This window comes from Nematolebias whitei, chromosome 20, assembly GCF_014905685.2.
Source record: "Nematolebias whitei isolate Nwh7 chromosome 20, NemWhi1, whole genome shotgun sequence".
Taxonomy (NCBI): Eukaryota; Metazoa; Chordata; class Actinopteri; order Cyprinodontiformes; family Rivulidae; genus Nematolebias; species Nematolebias whitei.
In genome coordinates this window covers 32,558,334-32,577,786 of record NC_056517.1, presented here as the reverse complement: position 1 = coordinate 32,577,786, position 19,453 = coordinate 32,558,334, and the positions used below count along the sequence as shown (strand labels likewise).

General features: G+C 35.6%; 2 protein-coding genes and 1 pseudogene across 2 annotated transcripts in view; 1 reads left to right on the top strand and 2 right to left on the bottom strand.

Moving 5' to 3' along the window:
• The first annotated feature begins 1,302 nt into the window (after positions 1 to 1,302).
• LOC119426418 lies at positions 1,303 to 2,461 on the top strand (annotated as a pseudogene).
• Positions 2,462 to 4,740: 2,279 nt separating this feature from the next.
• Positions 4,741 to 7,609, bottom strand: timm21 (translocase of inner mitochondrial membrane 21). The gene is made up of 6 exons (XM_037693872.1): positions 7,174 to 7,609; positions 5,529 to 5,591; positions 5,334 to 5,431; positions 5,169 to 5,242; positions 4,950 to 5,055; positions 4,741 to 4,833 (listed from the first exon to the last, which is right to left on the bottom strand). The coding sequence occupies exons 1-6, from the start codon at positions 7,457 to 7,459 to the stop codon at positions 4,741 to 4,743; spliced, it is 720 nt and encodes a 239-aa protein (XP_037549800.1). The 5' UTR covers positions 7,460 to 7,609.
• Positions 7,610 to 15,110: 7,501 nt separating this feature from the next.
• Positions 15,111 to 19,453, bottom strand: part of neto1l (neuropilin (NRP) and tolloid (TLL)-like 1, like) — a 202,747-nt gene continuing 198,404 nt past the window's right edge. Inside the window, exon 9 of the mRNA XM_037693979.1 lies at positions 15,111 to 15,186. Within this exon, the coding sequence (XP_037549907.1) occupies positions 15,111 to 15,186 (76 nt within the window). The remainder of the gene's footprint in view (positions 15,187 to 19,453) is intronic.

Genomic DNA, 19,453 nt, shown 5'->3' with positions numbered 1-19,453 from the left:
TAAAGTGTTTGCTTTGCTTCATGGAAGTCATTCCTCCTAGACAACATTTTGAAAACGATATTTGCTCACAGACGTTTATTAAAAAGTGCAAGAAACTACTTCTGCAAAGTGGCACCGTCTGATTAATCAGATGCTTAGAAAGATGTTTTAAACAGGAACACTGTTGGATGGGTTTGTGTGAACACAAGCGGCCAAAGAACTGATTTGAACAGAAACCTTCAAACAAAACAGACGTGGCAGCTAAAACCAGCAAATACAAATTTAAAGAGTGAAGACATTAAAGATCTGACAACTAGGAGATAACAAGGACTATAAATGCTGAAAGGGGTGATTAATGAGTGAATGCAGCTGGGCTGATTAGCAAATGAGGGACAGGTGAGTAATGAGCTGCAGCCAGGGAACACCGAGGGAAACAAGAGTGATGAAACTATAAATCTAGAATACAATAAATGAAATGACAACAAAACAAAGTAAATTAAAATAAGTACAAGTACAAAACTACAAGCAGTTACAAATGTCATCAGCCATTAAATGGCCGTTATTAGTTATCATCCCCATACGTTGCGTTCAGACTGTACCTCCTAGTAGGTTTAAAGGTACATTCTTATCGCTGATAATATGCAGCTTCACAAGCTTTTTTTTGTTAGCTTTATTTAACCTTTTTCCTAAACCTAACCTTACATATGACCCAGAGCATTGACACTAAACCTAATCCCCTGATCCTTGAGCCTTAACCTAACTTTGATCCTATTATCAGCGATAAGAACGCACCTTTAAACCTACTAGGAGGTACAGGAGGGACTATCTGAACACAACCTATGGGGATGATAACTAATAACGGCCATTTGTTTTAAAGGGCTTTATACACAAAGTTGTATTGAATTTAATGGCTGATGATGTTTGATCAAAGCAGGTGAAACTACAGAAAAGATGGATGGTTGTTGCATTTTTACACTGCAGCCAAACTTTTGCTGTGGATTCTGACCTACCTGTCAGCACACTTATTAATTACTTCTGTTCATTATAGATTCATTTGATTTGTTTGAATCATTTTGGGAAGTTCGGCTCCACAGTCCTCAAACAGTGGAAGTACCACTAAGAAGACATTTTAGTTTAAACTATTTACAAATTAAACAAGCTCATAAACTGAGCTGACGGTTGCTTGATGGGCTTGAAGCTCCTTCAGCAGCACAGGTGACGTCTTTGTGGGACCTTGAAGCATGAAAAGGTGTAAAGCGTAAAATTTTTTAGATTGAAAGTACCTCTAACTAGTATTTGTAGTTGATGTAGGACACAGGAAGAATGTTGAAATGGTGGAGCTTGGAGAACTCTGATATATGTGAGGTTGGAGTTCACCTCAGAGATGGTCCACTTGACAGCTTTTACCCTTTAACTCTTAAATTTAAAGTTTAACGTTAGGATCTCCCTGCCACATTCTTTAAATATGGTAGAAATTACTTGTAATTTTAGGTTCGCAAACAATAATACCCCTCAGCTCAAAGTTGACATTTCATGAGCTGTACGTCTTTGACTCAGAGTTCAGTGTTTCTGCGTTCAGCCTGAGATTTCCCTGAACTGTGGAAACATTTCAGCCGTGAACAGCTGCACACATCTGTCTGCAGACTGGAATTAAAGCTGCTTATTGTGCACAGCTGAGCTCTAACTTGAAGTCTCTGCAGGACCAGAGGAACAAACACCAACATGTGGAGCAAACACAACAATGTGATCCAACACTCCAAGAAGCAGCTGCTGTCCACAGAGACACAGATCAGAGTTCAACAAGCTCCACCAGCTCCTGAGAGAGGAAGAGGAGTCCAGACTGGCAGCTCTGAGGGAGGAAGAGGAGCAGAAGAGGAAGACCATCAGCAGCGAGATGATGATTCAGGAGCACATCTCCTCTCTGTCAGACAGTGTCTCTGCTGTTGAAGACTTGCAGAAAGACAAGGTGTTATGAAGACACTCAGACCAGAGCCAGAATTCAGAGCTCACTGTCAGATCCACAGCTGGTCTCAGGAGCCCTGACAGATGTGGCCCAACACCCGGGCAGCTTGTCCTTCAGAGTCTGGGACAAGATGAAGGTCCACTTCAGTCCTGCCATTCTGGATCCAAATACTGCAGCAGCTAATCTCCATGTGTCTGATGATCTGACCAGTGTGCGACATGGAGACACATGGCAGCAGCTTCCTGACAATCCAGAGAGAAACATCAAATATCCTGATGTTTTTGGTTCCGAGGGCTTCAGCTCAGGGAAACAGCTGGGAGGTGGAGATCATCCCGACTGGTTGATCGGTTTGGTTAAAGAGTCAGTCGAAACAAATATGGATTCTGGTGTTTATGGCATAAAGATGGAGAATACATTGATGTTGTTGGTGAAACTCTCGGAGTGAAGAGGAGTCTCCAGAGGATCAGGGTCCAGCTGGACTATGACAGGGGGAGGTGTCCTGCAACTCTGAAGACATGACAAGCCTTTTAACTTTAACTGTTATTTTTAAATGTTATTTTCTTTTTGGTTTAGTGTTCTTAATAGTTATTTTATATTGTTTAGTACTGTGTTTTTAGTGCTGTGAAGTGTCCTTGGGTGTTTTGAAAGGCGCTGACAAATAAAATGCATTATTATTATTATTATTATTATGAGTCACATCTACACCCAGAGACACGTTCACTGAGAAACTCTTCCCTTGCTTTAGTGTTGGAGAAGCTGGAGACGCCAAAACGTCTGAAGTTAAAATCCGTCAAACTCAAGTTTCTGTTTAAAGTTCATTGTTTTTGTATCAGTTATCGGAGAATAATCACACAATAGAGATAAAGAACTTTACCAAGTGGCTTTTATGTTTGTGAACGTTCCTGAGAAAACTTTGTTGTGATTTGGCGCTATATAAAGAAACTGAATTGAATAAGTTCAACATCATATTTTGTATTTTATAAAACATTAAATATTCAAAACAAATAAAAAATACTTTGATTTTAATTAAAACTGCTGTTAAAAAGAGTTCGATAGTTTGGACTTTTTTGGATTTTCTTTGATCAACAGTGATTTAAAGATGAAAATGTACCAGTGGGAGAGTCTGCATGAAGTTAATGATGACCAGTTAACCAATGAATACTGGGTGCAGTGGTGGGTACGGTAGTTGCAGCCAGTTATGAATCTTAGTGCACCGTGATAGACAGCATCCAACATCTGCAGGGTGAAGGAGAGTTCATGTAAATAATGTCAGCGTAGACAGAGGAGGGAAGGAAAGTGACAGATCCCGTCTAACTCAACACTAAACACCTTGAAACTATTTCTGAAAAATAAAAAAAAGACGGTTTAAGTCTTTACCAAGTTTTCGACATGGGGCTTAAAAGAGTGATGGGATCAACCAAGACACTCAAGTACCTTCTCATAGAGATTAGATATATTTTTGATTTACGATGAAATTCAAACAGAAATGTAACAAAGTTAAAAATGTACTCTGAAATATCTGTTTCCTGTGTTAATTAGATGTTTGTGAATTTTATCTTTTTGAGGTCTTTTCTTTTTAAATGTATCAAAGGTGGATGTGATGTAATACATTTCCTTCTCCTGGGAGCGACAGTCAGTCTGTAAACACAGTGGAGGAGCGTAAACGGTGTCATGTGTGGAGCGATTTCAGCTCCAAAAACAGCCAAAGAAGCGGTTTGTGAAGTTTGTAGAAAAACTCTATAAAGAAATGAGGCAACACAACAAACCTTGTAAAACACCTCCGGTTAAATCACGAAACAGAATATGAGGCTGAGGCGGACAGAGGAGAGCAAAGAGTCAGCTGCTGCTGCTCTGGAGGCGTCCCTCAGGGCTGCGGGACTATCAAATACGGTAAGTTCCTTTTGTTGTCGAGTTTGATAAATTGTGACATAAATTATTTGATTATAAATCAGCAGCAATAAAACAAATACACCACAGAGTAGAAAATACACAACACACTGTAGATTTAGATTGTTAGCACCGTTTTGAGTAATTTTATTTGAACAATTACAAATGAAAAACTATAGAAAAGTAATTACCCTGACACGTTTTTAAAAATAAAAACATAATTGAAGGACAATAAATATTTTTCATGCATGACCAGTCTTATTTTGGGGTTAAAAAAAAGGCTTATAAATAACATTATTTTAATAAAAACGGATGTTGTGTTGAGAAAAATAGGAAAAATTGCAATAAAAATGTATTTTAGAGATTAAAACGCTTTTGCCGCCATCTAGTGTTCATAGTGGAAAACTACAGTTCACGTTTGAATGAATCATATACTGTAATTTTTTTTTTGAAACATTCATTAAAAAGTTAATGCTCAAATGATTATTTTAAAATGACAAAAATCGTGTAAATCAAATTCAATAAATCTCAAAGATCAATTAAAACTTTAGGAAAACATTGTCAGAAGAAAAGGAAAACACTGAAGGTGGTTTTTGTCGTTGCGTTTTAATTCCTGAGCACAAAAAAAAAATAAAAAAATCGCTTTTTCATGAGAAGTGAAAATATCTATGTTTATTTAAAAAAAGTTTCACTGCTCATTTATATAATATAACAAATTACTGGAACACAGTTGTCAAATGATCCATTTAAATAAGAGGTAAAGCTGAGCTACTGGTTTTTACTTTTTGATAAGCAATTTCCCAGACTTCTTAAATTATACACAATTGTTCGAATTTAACAAAACAATGTTTAAATTTAAGTGTCACCTGTTTTTCGGTTAGATACTAAATATTAGTTCTGATCAGCAGAACTCATCTGTTGTCTTCCACAATAATGGCCCGTCTGGGGTAGACGTCGATGTCCACAAAAATATAACGAAACTCAAACTTTCCGGTTTCAGGATTCTGTAGGAATAACAAAACGAAAGCAATCACTCTTATCTTTGGATGTATATTTAGCTAAATATGAGGATTTGGACATGTTGTGTATATATTGCTGTTTAGATCAGAATGGTGCGTACCTCTTTTGACTCTGAATGCACCGTTCCTTTCAGGCCTGGCTCTGAGCCTTCGATGTAAAACTTCAGCCTCATGTGCTTCAGTCCATCCTTCAGGTACTCTGCATGACTGAGAAGGAAGATAAAAAAACTTTTATTAAAATGACCACACACACAGACATTATTTATGAATAGCAGAGTTTGATTTTAAGTCACTAAAATCTGTTTGACAGTAACCCCCACCTCACTTGTTGCCTCCTTCCTCGGCGGGTAGTTTCACCGTAGCACTTGAGTGGTTCGCCAAACGCACCAATCACCTGCGTTTTAAACCAAGAGACTTATTGAAAAGCGACGCAACATCATTTGTGAGTTTGAGCTGAAACGTTAAGTCATCCGTCTCGTTCTTACCTCTGGGTGGGATTTGACTTTGTCAAAGGCTCTTCCATAAACTTTGTTTGGGCTTTTGGAGGAAAACAGTTCCTGAAAAACCACATACAACAGCCCACCTACAACACAAACACACACAATATTAGTGCACGTTTATGATTTGATGTCAAACCAGATGCTGTGTTTTGAAGTGGAACTTCTTGCTGCTGCTTTCACCTGTCACTCCCAGCCCGATGAGCACAATTATCAGGTAGGTGAAGTCTTTACCAGCTTCTTTCACTAGAAGACATTCAACAAGAGCATTTGAGTTCGAATGTATTTGTCATAAGCAAGTTGTGTATATAAAATCTTTTGAAATGCTTTGTCAGCCACTAAAATGAGATGAAAATAACTTAAAAGCAACTTAAGACCTCTACCAGTAATACAATTAGAACATGCGTGACAACTAATTGTCAGTAGACAATTCACAGCACCTACATTAATTGAAGAATTAATAGGATTGACAAAAGGAAGGCAAATTGCCACGGTGGAGGACGTATGTCAAATATCCTTCAGAAAAATTGAGCTATTTTGTTGGAGCAAATTTTTAAATACGTTACAGCTACATCTCAAATAAGAAGTAAAGAGACTTCAAATGAAATTCTGGTCACGTTTCTTGTTTATGATGAATGAAAATCTTCCATTATTCCACCCGACTAGACAAAACACACAATTAAATAAAATGCTGCTGCCAGAGTCTTAACTGGAGTTAGTGGGAGAGATCATATTTCTCCAGTTTTAGTTTCTCTCCATTGGCTCCCTGTCAAGTCCAGAATAGAATTCAAAATCTTACTTCTAACCTACAAAGCTCTCAACAACCTAGCTCCATCTTATATTACAGATCTTATTGTTCCATATTTTCCTAACAGAGCACGTCGCTCTCAGGCTGCAGGTTTACTTGTGGTTCCTAGAGTTTCCAAAAACAGAATGGGAGGAAGATTTTTCAGTTGTCAGGCTCCTCTCTTGTGGAACCAACTTTCTGTCCATGAGGCTGACACATTGTCCAGTTTTAAAACTAGGCTTAAGACTTTCCTTTTTGATAAATCCTATAGTTACGTTCGGCTTGGGTTTCCTGAGCTGTCCCTTAGTTATGCTGCTATAGGCTTAGACTGCTGGAGGACAAACTGACCACACTTTTTCACTCTACTACTGTCTTTACTTACTCTGCTCAACCCGTTTTGTATTTGTAATTATTTTTTCTATCCTTAACATGTGTTTTTTGTCTTTCAGGTACACCTGGACGTACACCTGGACCTTCCATTCTGTGTTCGTCTGTCTCTCCTTCCTGTCCTCTCAACCAGCCGGTCAAAGCAGATGTCCGCTTGTCCTGAGCCTGGTTCTGCTGGAGGTTTCTTCCTTTTAAAAGGGAGTTTTTCCTTTCCACTGTTGCCACTGTGCTTGCTCAGGATGGGAGACTGCAACGAAGCCAAGATTCAACTTGTCTGCTGGATTCCTTAGATAGAGAACTTTACTAATTGGCTTTTATGAATGTGAATGTTTCTGTAAAGTGCCCTGAGACAACTTTGTTGTTATTTGGCGCTATACAAATAACAACTGAATTAATTAAATAAATGACACCAACAGATAAGAAAACACAATTCAGTGGTTGGAAGCACACATTCAGTTTAAAACAAACAAACAAAAAACATTCAAAACGTGTGATGAACGTTTTAAAACAGCCTTTTTGTTCTTTTATTAACATGCACCTGTCACTCATGCTGACGATGTGGCCTCTGATCTACAGTTTTGAAGACAAAATGCCTTTAAATACGACGCAGCTTCATAAAATCCGCGCACAGATATAAAGAGGGGTTCTGCACACCTTTCTGTGAAGTTGGTTTGGGGCTCCCGCTCCGATACCTGGAAACCGCCCTGTCTCTCTCCTCCGGGCTGCTCCTGTTTCTGGCCGAACAGTGGAGACAGACAGGCCGCTGAGCCGCGGTGAGACAGCTCAGAGCAGGTCTCTCTGTCCTGAAGAGGACCAGTCCTGAAGATGTGCTAGTGGACAATGTCCTGTGCACGACCTGCACCAAACGGCATTGCTGAAGGAAGACTTCGGATTTCAGATTTCGATGAAACAGGGTTTTCAAAACGTTCACATAAGCCATATTACGATCAGTAAGCCGCGTTAATAAGACGAAAGCTACAGCGGCTGCCTTATTGTAGTGACTAATTATTTAAATGTTGCTTTAATAAAACTGTAAGGAACAATTTCAAACATTACGACTTCTATTGCAGTGTCAAAAAAACACTGGAGTCAAGTCGCACGATTATGACGTCGTTCAGATTTTTCTTCTTCTTTTAGTTCATTAGTGTAGACACAACCGATTTGTTATGCCGCCACCTAGCGGACGAGGATAAAACAAAAGCAGCGCACTCTTTTTACGTCGTTTTAAATTAACTTACTTTTATTTTATACAGATATTATAAGAACTCCATAATGATCCTTTAAAGCAGTTCTTTAATGTACTATATATTTTTAAAATGTTCACCTTCTGACCCATAAAATTATATTAGCAGAGCTATAAGCAGCATTTTTAATGAATTAAATAATCACAGTTTCCAAGGATCAGTTTACTATGTTTTTCCACTTATGGCTACTACTTTTAAGTTGTTGCAATATATATTATAAAACAAGTATTACAAACAATATATGTTATAGGTAATCTCAATACCTGTTTTTAAACCCAACTTTGAGAATTACTTGTCTAAAAAAATCAAACCCCAAAAAGTTGAAACCAACTGGATCAATGACCATTCTATTAAATAAATGCAAATATATTTAACGAGGTTTTTATGCAACTTGTTGTCTAAATGACATAATGACCTTATAATTAAAGGTGCAAAACTCTCAGGTAAAAATCCATTGGTTTTATTTGTCTTTTGTCTACTATCACTGCTTTTTACTAGTTAGATTCTTTTGTAAAAACATTTTTCAAACTGAAAACTATATCTGCCTCTGACCACATAATTATTTCAGAAACCTAAACATAGAGCGCACAGACAGCAGGGACAACAAACTGAGACAAAACAAACAAAGAAAGGCAGCAGGAATAAACCCTTCTAAATAAATCAGATTATAACTCTCTTCTTAAAACAACTCAAATAAAAGTGTCATGTAAAAATAAAAGACATTTTTTTTAGTTATCGCTTGCTTAAAGTCTTTTTTTTGTGACTATGCTGTGATTTATTTTGACTTTATGTAAACAAAATGAGTCACTGATATCAGAAAACATTTGTTTATTGAAAACATTTGATCCAGCATTTTAATATCATGATACAAAGTAAAACTACAATGGATTAAAAAATTAACAAAAAAACAACTCCTAGATGAAATTAAATGTGACGAGGAGATCAAAACATAAATATAAGAATTCATTTAAAACGTTTGTTAGTCGTTCTCCCGGGTTTTGAAATTTAAATGAACTTTATTATAAACATTTTGTTCTGTCATTTATTTTGTCTTAAAAAAATTAACTCAGTCTCCACTGCAATAACATATCAGAGTAGAAAATATGAGGGAAAAAACTGCAAGAAAGTATTTTAAAAACCTGAATCTTTTTCACCGTTTATCAGCGTTTTATTTATTTATTTTATTTATTTTTTTTACATTAAAGGTATTATACTTTCCCAAAGAGCCAAACGTTCAGTCCTCTGTCTGAGAGAATCCACCCTGGCCAGGTGTGGAGCGGCACAAAACGAACCTTCATCCTCCAAGGCATAGAAGAAAGACCTTATCAGAAAGTTAAAACCACGACACTCTACACGAGTAAAGTTACTCAGGACAAGAGTTCACTCAGGACACACACAGGAGAGAAACCTTAGCTCCGAATGCTGTCAGACCTGGCAAGATGCAGCGGAGTGATGCATCTGTCTGATGTATCTGCAGAGAAATAAAAACACCGTTACTGCACGTTTCTCATCCTCCTCCTGCGCTGCACGACACCGACTTGACTCAGCTAGAACTGCCTCCGTGTTGGATCTGGAACCGAGTTCGTTACTGTGTGCTCAAGGCCATGAGAAGTGGGGGTGCTGAGGGTGCTGCAGCTCCCCTTGATAGATGGTGCAGAAAATGTGAGTCCAAACACAGCGGTTTACAAAAAAATTATGAAAACAACGAACATTGGAGCTACTATAATGTTTGAATTCCAACAATATTTTGATAATAATGGGTATTTACCGTAATTTCCGGACTATAAGCCACTACTTCTTTCACACGCTTTGAACCCTGCAACTTAAACAATGATGCGGACAATTTATGGATTTTTTTTGACGGGTTAATGAGCTTCATGCCACCAAAACATTTAGCCTCGTCACACCCGGGTGCTCACATAGCTGCCAAATACATGTCTCTCTTAAAGGGTGGTCCTTGTGACTCAATAGCCCCTTATCCACAGGTGATGGTTGGGTTGGGCCAAATTGGGCTTTATTAGGCCGGTACCAGTAGGACTGCTTCATTTTCTGTATCCACAGTGCCCCTGTATGCTTTCAGTACCGGTTCCAGTGGGCGGGGTTTAAATTGAGATCACCTGCCTCTCACCAGCTAGTGGCAGTGAGATGCTGAAACAGGTTTCATTGAGAATTTATTTAGAAGTTTCTGGTCAATTAAAAAGAATAAAGATTATTAAAATGGTCAAATTATATATATATGTGTGTGTGTGTGTGTGTATAGGCTACTGTATTATTATTTTTCAACCAGCCATGCTACATGCACTGTTCAGAAAAAATAAAATACAATTCTATATGCAATTGTGTATGTTACTGGTACATATTTAAACACGTTTTAATAATCTTTCTGTTTAAATATCTCATGTTACAACATGGACACTTGCACCTTATAGACACGTGTGGCCTAGATATGAAAAAAATTAGCTAAATTGAGTGGGCGTGGCTCATATTCAGATGCGCTCAATACTCCAGAAATTACGGTAATTTAGTATTAAATAAACCAGCCCACCCCCTGCCCCCACTGAAACATGTTCCTACATCTTTGTATGCTTAATAGTAGAGAGATGAGAAAATAAATGAGCTTATATGTTGGATGTTATATTTTTATACCCCAAAATTATAATTTATAATAGGTGCTAAATTGTAGAGACGTCACACACGCACACACAAAAAGGCATAGGTACAGAAAGAAATAAACCAAAAAGATTTATTTAAATTTTTGCAGGAATATGTCATATGACTTTATGCATATGGAAGCAAAGAGTGAATGTAAATACATACAGTGCATAACAATGGAAACAGAATTTCACAGTGTCGATGGCAAAGCAAATTAAACTGCAACAGTAAGAACGAAGCACAGACTGAGCCAACACTGAGAAAAAACACACAGGAGGGCATGAGTTGTGTTGATGTTGCATTTAGTTGTCTTCTTTTTTGCATTCATTACTTCAAACTGCAGCGTGATCTGCATCTGACAGTAAATATACATTTTCTGACTGAACACAAGTTCAACCATTTAAATCTCAAAAGCTTCTAAAACGTGCTACATTCAAGAGTTCATGTATTTTTTTTCCAGCACTCTAAGTGATTATGAAATGTGCTCAGTGAAGTTGCTAAACAATCAACTGGTGTAGTTTTATTAAAATCAGGGTGTGTATTTTCAATTTCATTCTTAATTTTTCTTACAAAAGCCTTCTGCCAAGCTCAAATACAAGATTATAACTTCTCTTTTGAAACATACAGTCACATGACTTTAAAAAGAAATGACAGATTTTTTCAGTTCTAAGGTTTTATGTATCAGCACATAATACATCATATTTATATGAGCAGAAAATATCTAGCTTTTAAGGAAATTCTGCTTCATACATCATGAATTACTAAAATCTAAGCAGAAATGCAAAACAAAAAAAAAATACATCTCAGATTAACTAATTAAACTGTCATGTTAATATTAAACTTCATACGACGGAGTATTAGGGCCACGCAAAGAAAAAAAACCCCACTAAGAAAACGAAAACATTACGAGAATTATAGTCATGAAATTACGAGAAGTCAAAGTATTATGTGAATAGTCATACAACAATAAAGTCATGATGTTACGAGAATTAGTTTGTAATTTGCGAGAATAAAGCCGTAGTATTATGAGAATAAAGTTGTACTATTACAAGAATAAACTTGTAGTATTATGAGAATATATTTGTAGTGTTACAAGAATAAAGTTGTAGTATTATGAGAATAAAGTCATAATATTATGAGAATAAAGTAATAATCTTATGAGAATAAAGTCATAATATTTCGAGAATTAATTTGTAGTATTATGAGAAGTAATTTGTAGTTTTACGAGAATAAAGTTGTAATATTATGAGAATAAAGTTGTAGTATTACAAGAATAAAGTCATAGTATTATGAGAATAAAGTCATAATTGTATGAGAATAAAGTCATATGAGAATGAAGTTGTAGTATTACAAGAATAAAGTTGTAGTATTACAAGAATAAAGTCATAGTATTACAAGAATAAAGTCGTAGTATTACGAGAATAAAGTTGTAGTATTACGAGAATAAAGTTGTAGTATTACAAGAATAAAGTTGTAGTATTATGAGAATAAAGTCATAATTGTACGAGAATAAAGTCATATGAGAATGAAGTTGTAGTATTACAAGAATAAAGTCGTAGTATTACAAGAATAAAGTTGTAGTATTATGAGAATAAAGTTGTAGTATTACAAGAATAAAGTCGTAGTATTACATGAATAAAGTTCTAGTATTACGAGAATAAAGGTGTAGTTTTATGATAATAAAGTCATTACGAGAATAAAGTCATATTATTATGAGAATTAATTTGTAGTATTATGAGAAGTAATTTGTAGTATTACGAGAATAAAGTCGTAATATTACGAGAATAAAGTCATATGAGAATGAAGTCGTAGTATTACGAGAATAAAATTGTAGTATTACGAGAATAAAGTCGTAGTATTAAGAGAATAAAGAAATATGAGAATAATGTTGAAATATTATGAGAATAAAGTTGTATTATTCCGAGAATAAAGTCATAGTATTCTGAGAATAAAGTTGTAGTATTAGGAGAATAAAGTTGTAGTATTATGAGAATAAAGTTGCAGTATTACGAGAATAATGTCATGATATTACGATAATTAATTCATAGTATTATGAGAATGAAGTCATATGAGAATAATGTCAAAATATTACGAGAATAGTCATAGTATGAGAATAAAGTTGAAATAATATGATAATAAAGTCCTAGTATTAAGATAATAAACTTGTAATATTCTCAAAATAAGTCAGAGACAGAAAGGTTTACTTGTCATTCACATCTCATGTGGTACATGTGGTGGAACGAGATTATGCACACAGGGTCCCAGTTAAATCCAACAATAAAATGTAAAAGAAAAACAGTAATAAGGTATAAGATATGAACTAAGAAATACATCAACTAAATAATACACTAAGCACTAATAGTATAAAAACAATACGTCATATAAATATAGTTGTAAATAAATATATAATAAAGTATAGAATAAAGTTGTAATATTATCAGAACTCTGACACAAAAGAGCAGTCGGTGGTAAAATGATGAATGTTGACGTCGGCAGTACAATAGCAGGGGCCCAACGCTCTGTGGCATAATCTTATGATAAACTGAAGCCGTATGGCATTGCACTTAATGGCTGCATTGACAGATTTAGTTGTGACATAATGTGGATGGAGGCATATTTCACAAACAGTGACCCAAAAGTGAACGCAGACTTCTTCATAAACACATGACTCGCATGGGAGGCTGTCCACAGCAGTTGCGAGCTGACCCAGGACATATTATGAGTTTATTCTCATAATATTATGACTTTATTCTCGTAATACAATTAAATTGAATGCAATTCAGTTTATTTGTAGAGCAATACGACTTTATTCTCATAATATTTGAACTTTATTCTCGTAATATTACGACTTTATTGCCGTAAAATTATGATTTTATTCTCGTATGATTTTATTCTCATAATATTACGACTTTCTTCTCGTAATACGACTTTATTTTTGTAATTTTATGACTTTTTCTTGTAATTTTTATTTATTTATTTTTCTTAGCCTGGCTCTAATACTCTGTCATAAATTTCAGGACAGTAAAAAAAACTGGCTTGTTTGAAAATGTTTTTAGATTTTTTTTTTTATATAAAAACATAATGTAAACGCACCGTTTAGTTTTGCAAGCTCTCATCCGAACAAGTCACAAGAAGCCTGGAACAATCCAAGGACAGATGAGGTCACATCAATTCATAGTCAAACACGGTGGTGGAGGGTTAATAATTGGGGCTGATTTTGCGACCCTTTGGGCTCACATGATAAATGCGAGGCCACATTAAACGCAAGCAGATCAGCAAAAATCCAGCAGAGAATAATTGTTATAAAGAAGAGTGGGCCAAAGTTATTCAGCAAAGATGAGAAACAATAAAAACGGCGTGACAGGAAACATTTATCGCTGCTAAAACTGGCTCAGATCTGACTTACATAAAAAAATTTAATTATAATTTGTTATCCATCTGATCTTGGATCTATTTTAAATACTTAAAAAAAAAAGATGTTTATATTCAAGTCATGATACAGAAAACATTAGAACTGAAAAAGGATGTACTTTCTTTCTTCTTTTTTTTTTTGCATACATGTACATGGCTTCAATCTCATGAGGGCAAACACACACAATAACATTTAACTTGTCCATTAGATACCTTAATAATGTTTAAATTTTTTATTCCCACTTGTTGCTGCATGTTTTCTTGGTTAGTTTTACTCTGGCTTTTTGAACTCCCAACAAATACAAATTCATGTAGGTTGTGAAAACAAAACAAAAAAAAAAAAACTTGAGGACACTAAATGAATATACAGTAGCGGAACTACAGAAAAAAAAACATTAAGGAAAAATAAACAAAGCAGTAATTTTATTGGTTTTAAAAATCAACGGTAATATCAGCACGCAAAGGTAAATTGAACAAACGGTCATATGTTCCATTTTTATTCGCAATATAAAAATTTGTTTCAGTACAAAGAGCTTCTGCAGTAAAAGAGAAGTCAGCCAGAAAAATTTTAAAATAAATTCTCTAATAATTAAAATGTCCATCAAGAGCTAGTCAACATATTTCCAGGAGATTGTGAACCTGAATGCGTTATGAATTTAGCTGATTAAAGTTATTTAGCAACATGTGATTTATGATTTTAAATCCTCTTAAAATGATAGTTCAGATCTTCTGAAGTGGGTTTCTGTGGAAATATTACGAACTATTAATATTTTACCTGCTCTAGATATAGCTTTTTGGTCAAACTGAGGTTATTCAAAAGCTATCCACAACAGGTAAGATATTTACTATAGCTAGGCGCTCATATTACTAATGAATTAATGGGTTCTCCTTCTTAGTTTATTCTGCTGGATAGAAAAGAAACATGCAGAAGCCATACATTTCTGCCTCAGTTTGTTATCGCAGCTTTTGGCCATCCCGACAGCTTTAATTCAATGTTTGTACGAGTTTAAGTCCACAAATTGTTCCATTTAGAAATTGCCTTCCAATTTTAAAAATACTGTACATGCTTGAAAATAAACTTTAAAAAATGTTCAGTCAGGCTGGCTTTGTTGTTAGAAAAGAATTAAAGACAGGCTCAGCTTCACGGGCTCCTTATATTCTACAGTTAAACAAAGCATCAGGATCCACTGAAGGAACAGAGACGACTGATTGGACGAATAAAAACTCCACTTTGCCGTTTAAGTGTTTTCATTTAGTCTTTTGTGTCCGTCTTTGCACATTTGCTCAAAGTGTCCCCTCGACTGCAGCATCATCTCCGCTCCGCTCGCACTGATCCAGGATAGCATTATTCTCAAGACGTCTACATGATGGAGACAATGCAACACAGTGTAGAACATGAGCACACGCACACGCACACGCACGGAACAGCACATTTTCACGCTGAAACACGAAACGGTGACCGTGACAACTCTGTGAAACGTGTGCACGAAGCTGCAGGCTTTTATTTACAGCCGTTTTATTATTGCATTTTACTTTTAATGGTTTTAGCTACTTCAATGAAAGCACCCTGAAAGAGCTTTGACACCAAACAATGTTACACGCAAGCAAATAAATTGTGCGCAAATCTTAAATTATATACAACTGACACAAATCGTGCAAATCTACAAGAGAGTTCTACGTGCGTAAAAATGTTATACTAATTTGATCTCAGTGTGAAAGAAAGAAAATCAGTGTAATCAGTTTATTAGGAAAAAAAAAAGTTTTGTCTGGTTTCACTTCCTGTTTGTATTTGTATGTGGTAAAATATTTGTAACATTAATAGTGTCATCTTTTTTTTTGTTTGCAAACTTCCAGTTAATGTCATGGATTTCTCTGGAAAAACTTTTCTTTTAAAACTCAAAATGTGTCTTTAAGCTCTGTAAAATAGTTATCAATTTTTTTAAATAAATAAATAAATAAAAAAGTAAAAAAACAAATAAATAAATAAAAATAAAATATATTTAAAATAAATATGTAAATAAATAAAAATAAAATATATTTAAAATAAATATGTAAATAAATAAAATAAAAAAATAAAATAATTAAATATATAAAAAATAAAAATAAATCAAATAAATAATTAAAATAAATAAATAAAATAATAATAATACTATGTGGATAAAATGTTTTAGCTGCATGCCACTTAAAAAACTTATTTAAAATACAACCATTGTTTTCATCACGGTTCCTAACAATGAAATTGTTAATGTTACCGGTAAATAATTTTGTGGCTACAATTTTAAATTTCCATTTTCAGTGTAGATATTGCACATAAACAAACCCCCACATAATACAAAACGATGCCTCTGCATCATTCTCCCTTCTTACCCCAAAAACTGAATTTTTAAAATAATATATATACAGTATATATATATATATACATACATATCATCATTTTATAACTGTCTATTGTTGTCGCTGTTGTCCATTGTTGTCGTCATTCTTTGTTAAAACCAGGTCTGTCTTGTAAATGAGTCCTCGAGGCTCAGAGGGATTTACCCGTCAAAATAAAGGTTGAATGAAAAAAAATCATGACAATAACTGGAAGTTTATCTTAAGTTTATCTGAGTACATAAATAAAATCCTCTGTAGTCCATCTGGGTGGAACGATAACCAAGTGAACATAAACAGATACTAATTTGACCTAAAATGTATGAATAATTCCACGCTAATTTCTATTAAAGAGAAAAACGTATGCTTTCAAGGGAAGAGGACATACAGTGAGCATCACAGACTCCAAAGTCACTGAGAACGTAAGATGGCTGCAAGCAACAAGACCGTCTTCATGAAAATGAATTTAAACAGCAAATCAATAAAAAGCATAAACAAACAAAAAAAAAACCAAGCTCGTGCAAAAGTTACAGAAAATAAAAATAAATATATATTGACCGAGCAAATGATGACTGCACGACAACACTTAAAGATGTTGAATGTTAGATAAGCAGGCTTACCTTGAGATTGTCTCCTAGACCCTAGTTGTGTTGTACTCTGATTCATGTTTGCTCAAAGAGCCAATGAGGCAGAACCTGAAATGTCATCGCTCTTTCATTTAACATCAAACTTCTTTTGCATTAGAGGTCAGATTGCATAGAATGCTCCATAAAAACAAGACTTCATTAGTTGTTTGAGAGCCTGCAGGAGCCTCACATGCAGAATTGTAGTGCATTAATACAGTAGGGAGCTAAAAGAAGGTGCATGCAGGAAACAATTGCATTTAAAGTATTTTCTTATCAAAAAGTACACAGTTAAAGGTACTCGTTGCAAAATCATGAAGATTGGACAACAATCATCCCTCCATCGTTTTTCTTTTTGGCTCATGAGGGTAGCTGGCAGCTGTTGACCTTTTTACAGTTACTAATGTGCACGCTCCAAGACTGTCTTTTTTGATGCTTTGCATTCTAGATATTCTGTATCTGGTTCACTGAAATACACTTATTCTAAACTGTGTTCATCTCTACTTGTTTTAGCTGTGCTCCGCAGTCCAACACTCAGAAACATACGTTTCTACCACAACGTAAAATACCTATAAAACTGATTTGCGAATATGTTTGTATGTGACAGTCAATAAAAAAGCAGGTGTAAAGAAATAGAGATCAATACCGACCAGAAATAGGTATAGGAACCTATTTGTGGGCGATTTTACACATGCTCATTATTAACTTCAAAAAGGTAAATCTCCAGCGATCATCGTGCAACAGGCAGGGTTACATCTAGAATAGTGGCAAATGGGTTCATGGATCCTTAAATTAAAATGTTATTTCCAAAATTAGTGACCAGATGCCAACTACCACTGGACTTGAATATCCAGAAAGAGCTGAAGTGACTGACAGTCAGTCCCTCGCCCTACAGCGGACCCCTCTGTCCTTGTCCCTTGCTCAGCTGTCTTCAATCAGTTTGAACCCATTTCCATCTCATTTTCAAGCGATGTTGCTGGTCATATGAAACACTCAGCTTCCCCTGCTGACCCCATCCCTGCATCAGATTTCAGACCAATCTCAAAATTTCCCATTCGTTCTAAAATCCTAGAAAAAATAGTTTTTATTCGACTAAACAAGTTTTTGAATGAGAATGGAATTTTTGAAATCTTTCAGTTTGGTTTTAAATAATTACACAGCACTGAAACAGCTTTAGTGAGAGTTTGTAATGACATTCTGTTAGCAAATGATTCTGGTCAGTTTGACATACTTGTACTTATGAACCTTACCACTGCTTTTGATACTATGGACCACAGTATCTTTATATCGTAGTTAGAACACTGGGTTGGGATTACAGGCAGCATTAGAATGGTTCCATTCTTACCTAAGTGACAGGAGTTACTGTGTTAAGGTTGTAAATCGTGTATCTGCGTCAGTGCCTCTTTCTTGTGGGGTCCCACAAGGCTCGATTCTTGGACCCCTTTTTGTTTTCACTATCTACTTCCTTTGGGGTCTATCCTGAGGAAACATGATCTTTCATTTTATTGTTACGCTGATGACTGTCAGATTTATCTGCCCTTAAAATCCAATAGTTCTTGCTCCATTCACCCTCTGTTAAAATGTCTGGATGACATCAAGGCATTGATGGCTTCAAATTCTTTAAGTTTCAACGATCAGAAGACTGAAGTCATTGTGTTTAGCCCTAGCTCTACCACTGTCTCTGATCCTGTAAATCTTGATCCATATCTTAAGCAGTCTGTTATCAATATTGGGATGGTTTTAGAGTCTGATTTTAAGTTTAATAAACAAATCAACTCTGTTCTGCAGAAAAGCTTCTTCCAGTCAAAGCAGAAGGCTAGCTCGAGTCAGTGTTGTCCAGATCTGACCTTGAAAAACTAGTCCATACCTTTATTACTACCCGACTGGACTACGGTAACGCACTCTATGCTGGGGTCAGTTAGCGCTCCATTTTGCGTCTCCACCTTGTCCAAAATGCTGCAGCTTGTCTATTAACAGGAACTCCTAGACCTGATCACATTACACCAGTTTTATCCTCCCTTCATAAAACTCTCCTGCTAACCTTTAAGTGCCTTAATAGCCTTGCACCCTCATTCCTCTCTGAGCTACTGAAACCATATGTTCCTTCTCGGGCCCTGAGATCATCTGACCAGCTGCTTTTGGCTGTTCCAAAAACAAAACTGAAGCTCAGAGGTGATCGGGCTTTTTCAGTCATGGGCCCTAAACTTTGGAACAATTTGCCCCCCGACATCAGTCCGGCTACATAACTTTCTGTTTTTAAATCTCTGCTAAAATCTCATCTGTTTTCCCTGGCTTTTTACACAGTGTGACTATTTAGTATTTTATTGCTCTTCATTTCTCCGTTTTTCTTTTAATGCTTGTAATTAATTTTCAATACTAGCATTATTTTTATTGTTACTTTTCCCCATTAAATTACTCCCATTGATTTTACTGTTAAGCACTTTGGTAGCAGCTGCTGTTTTAAATGTGCTTTATAAATAAAGTTGACTTGACTTCCTTTGGTTGCTCCCTTCTTTAGGAGTCGACACAGTGAGCGAACTTGCATAAAATATTTGGCAATTTGTTTTATGCTGGATGTCCTTCCTGACGCAACCTGGGCTCAGATTTACAAGACCATGGCACTGACCACCAAGC

What these genes read in the sequence shown, in the direction of transcription:
- timm21 (XM_037693872.1), bottom strand. Translation starts at nt 7,459, where the DNA reads ATGGCTTATGTGAACGTTTTGAAAACCCTGTTTCATCGAAATCTGAAA. An exon ending in CATCGGGCTGGGAGTGACAG is followed by an intron (nt 5,432 to 5,528) that starts GTGAAAGCAGCA and finishes TTTGTGTTGTAG; the next exon opens with GTGGGCTGTTGTATGTGGTT. An exon ending in TGCATTCAGAGTCAAAAGAG is followed by an intron (nt 4,834 to 4,949) that starts GTACGCACCATT and finishes TTATTCCTACAG; the next exon opens with AATCCTGAAACCGGAAAGTT.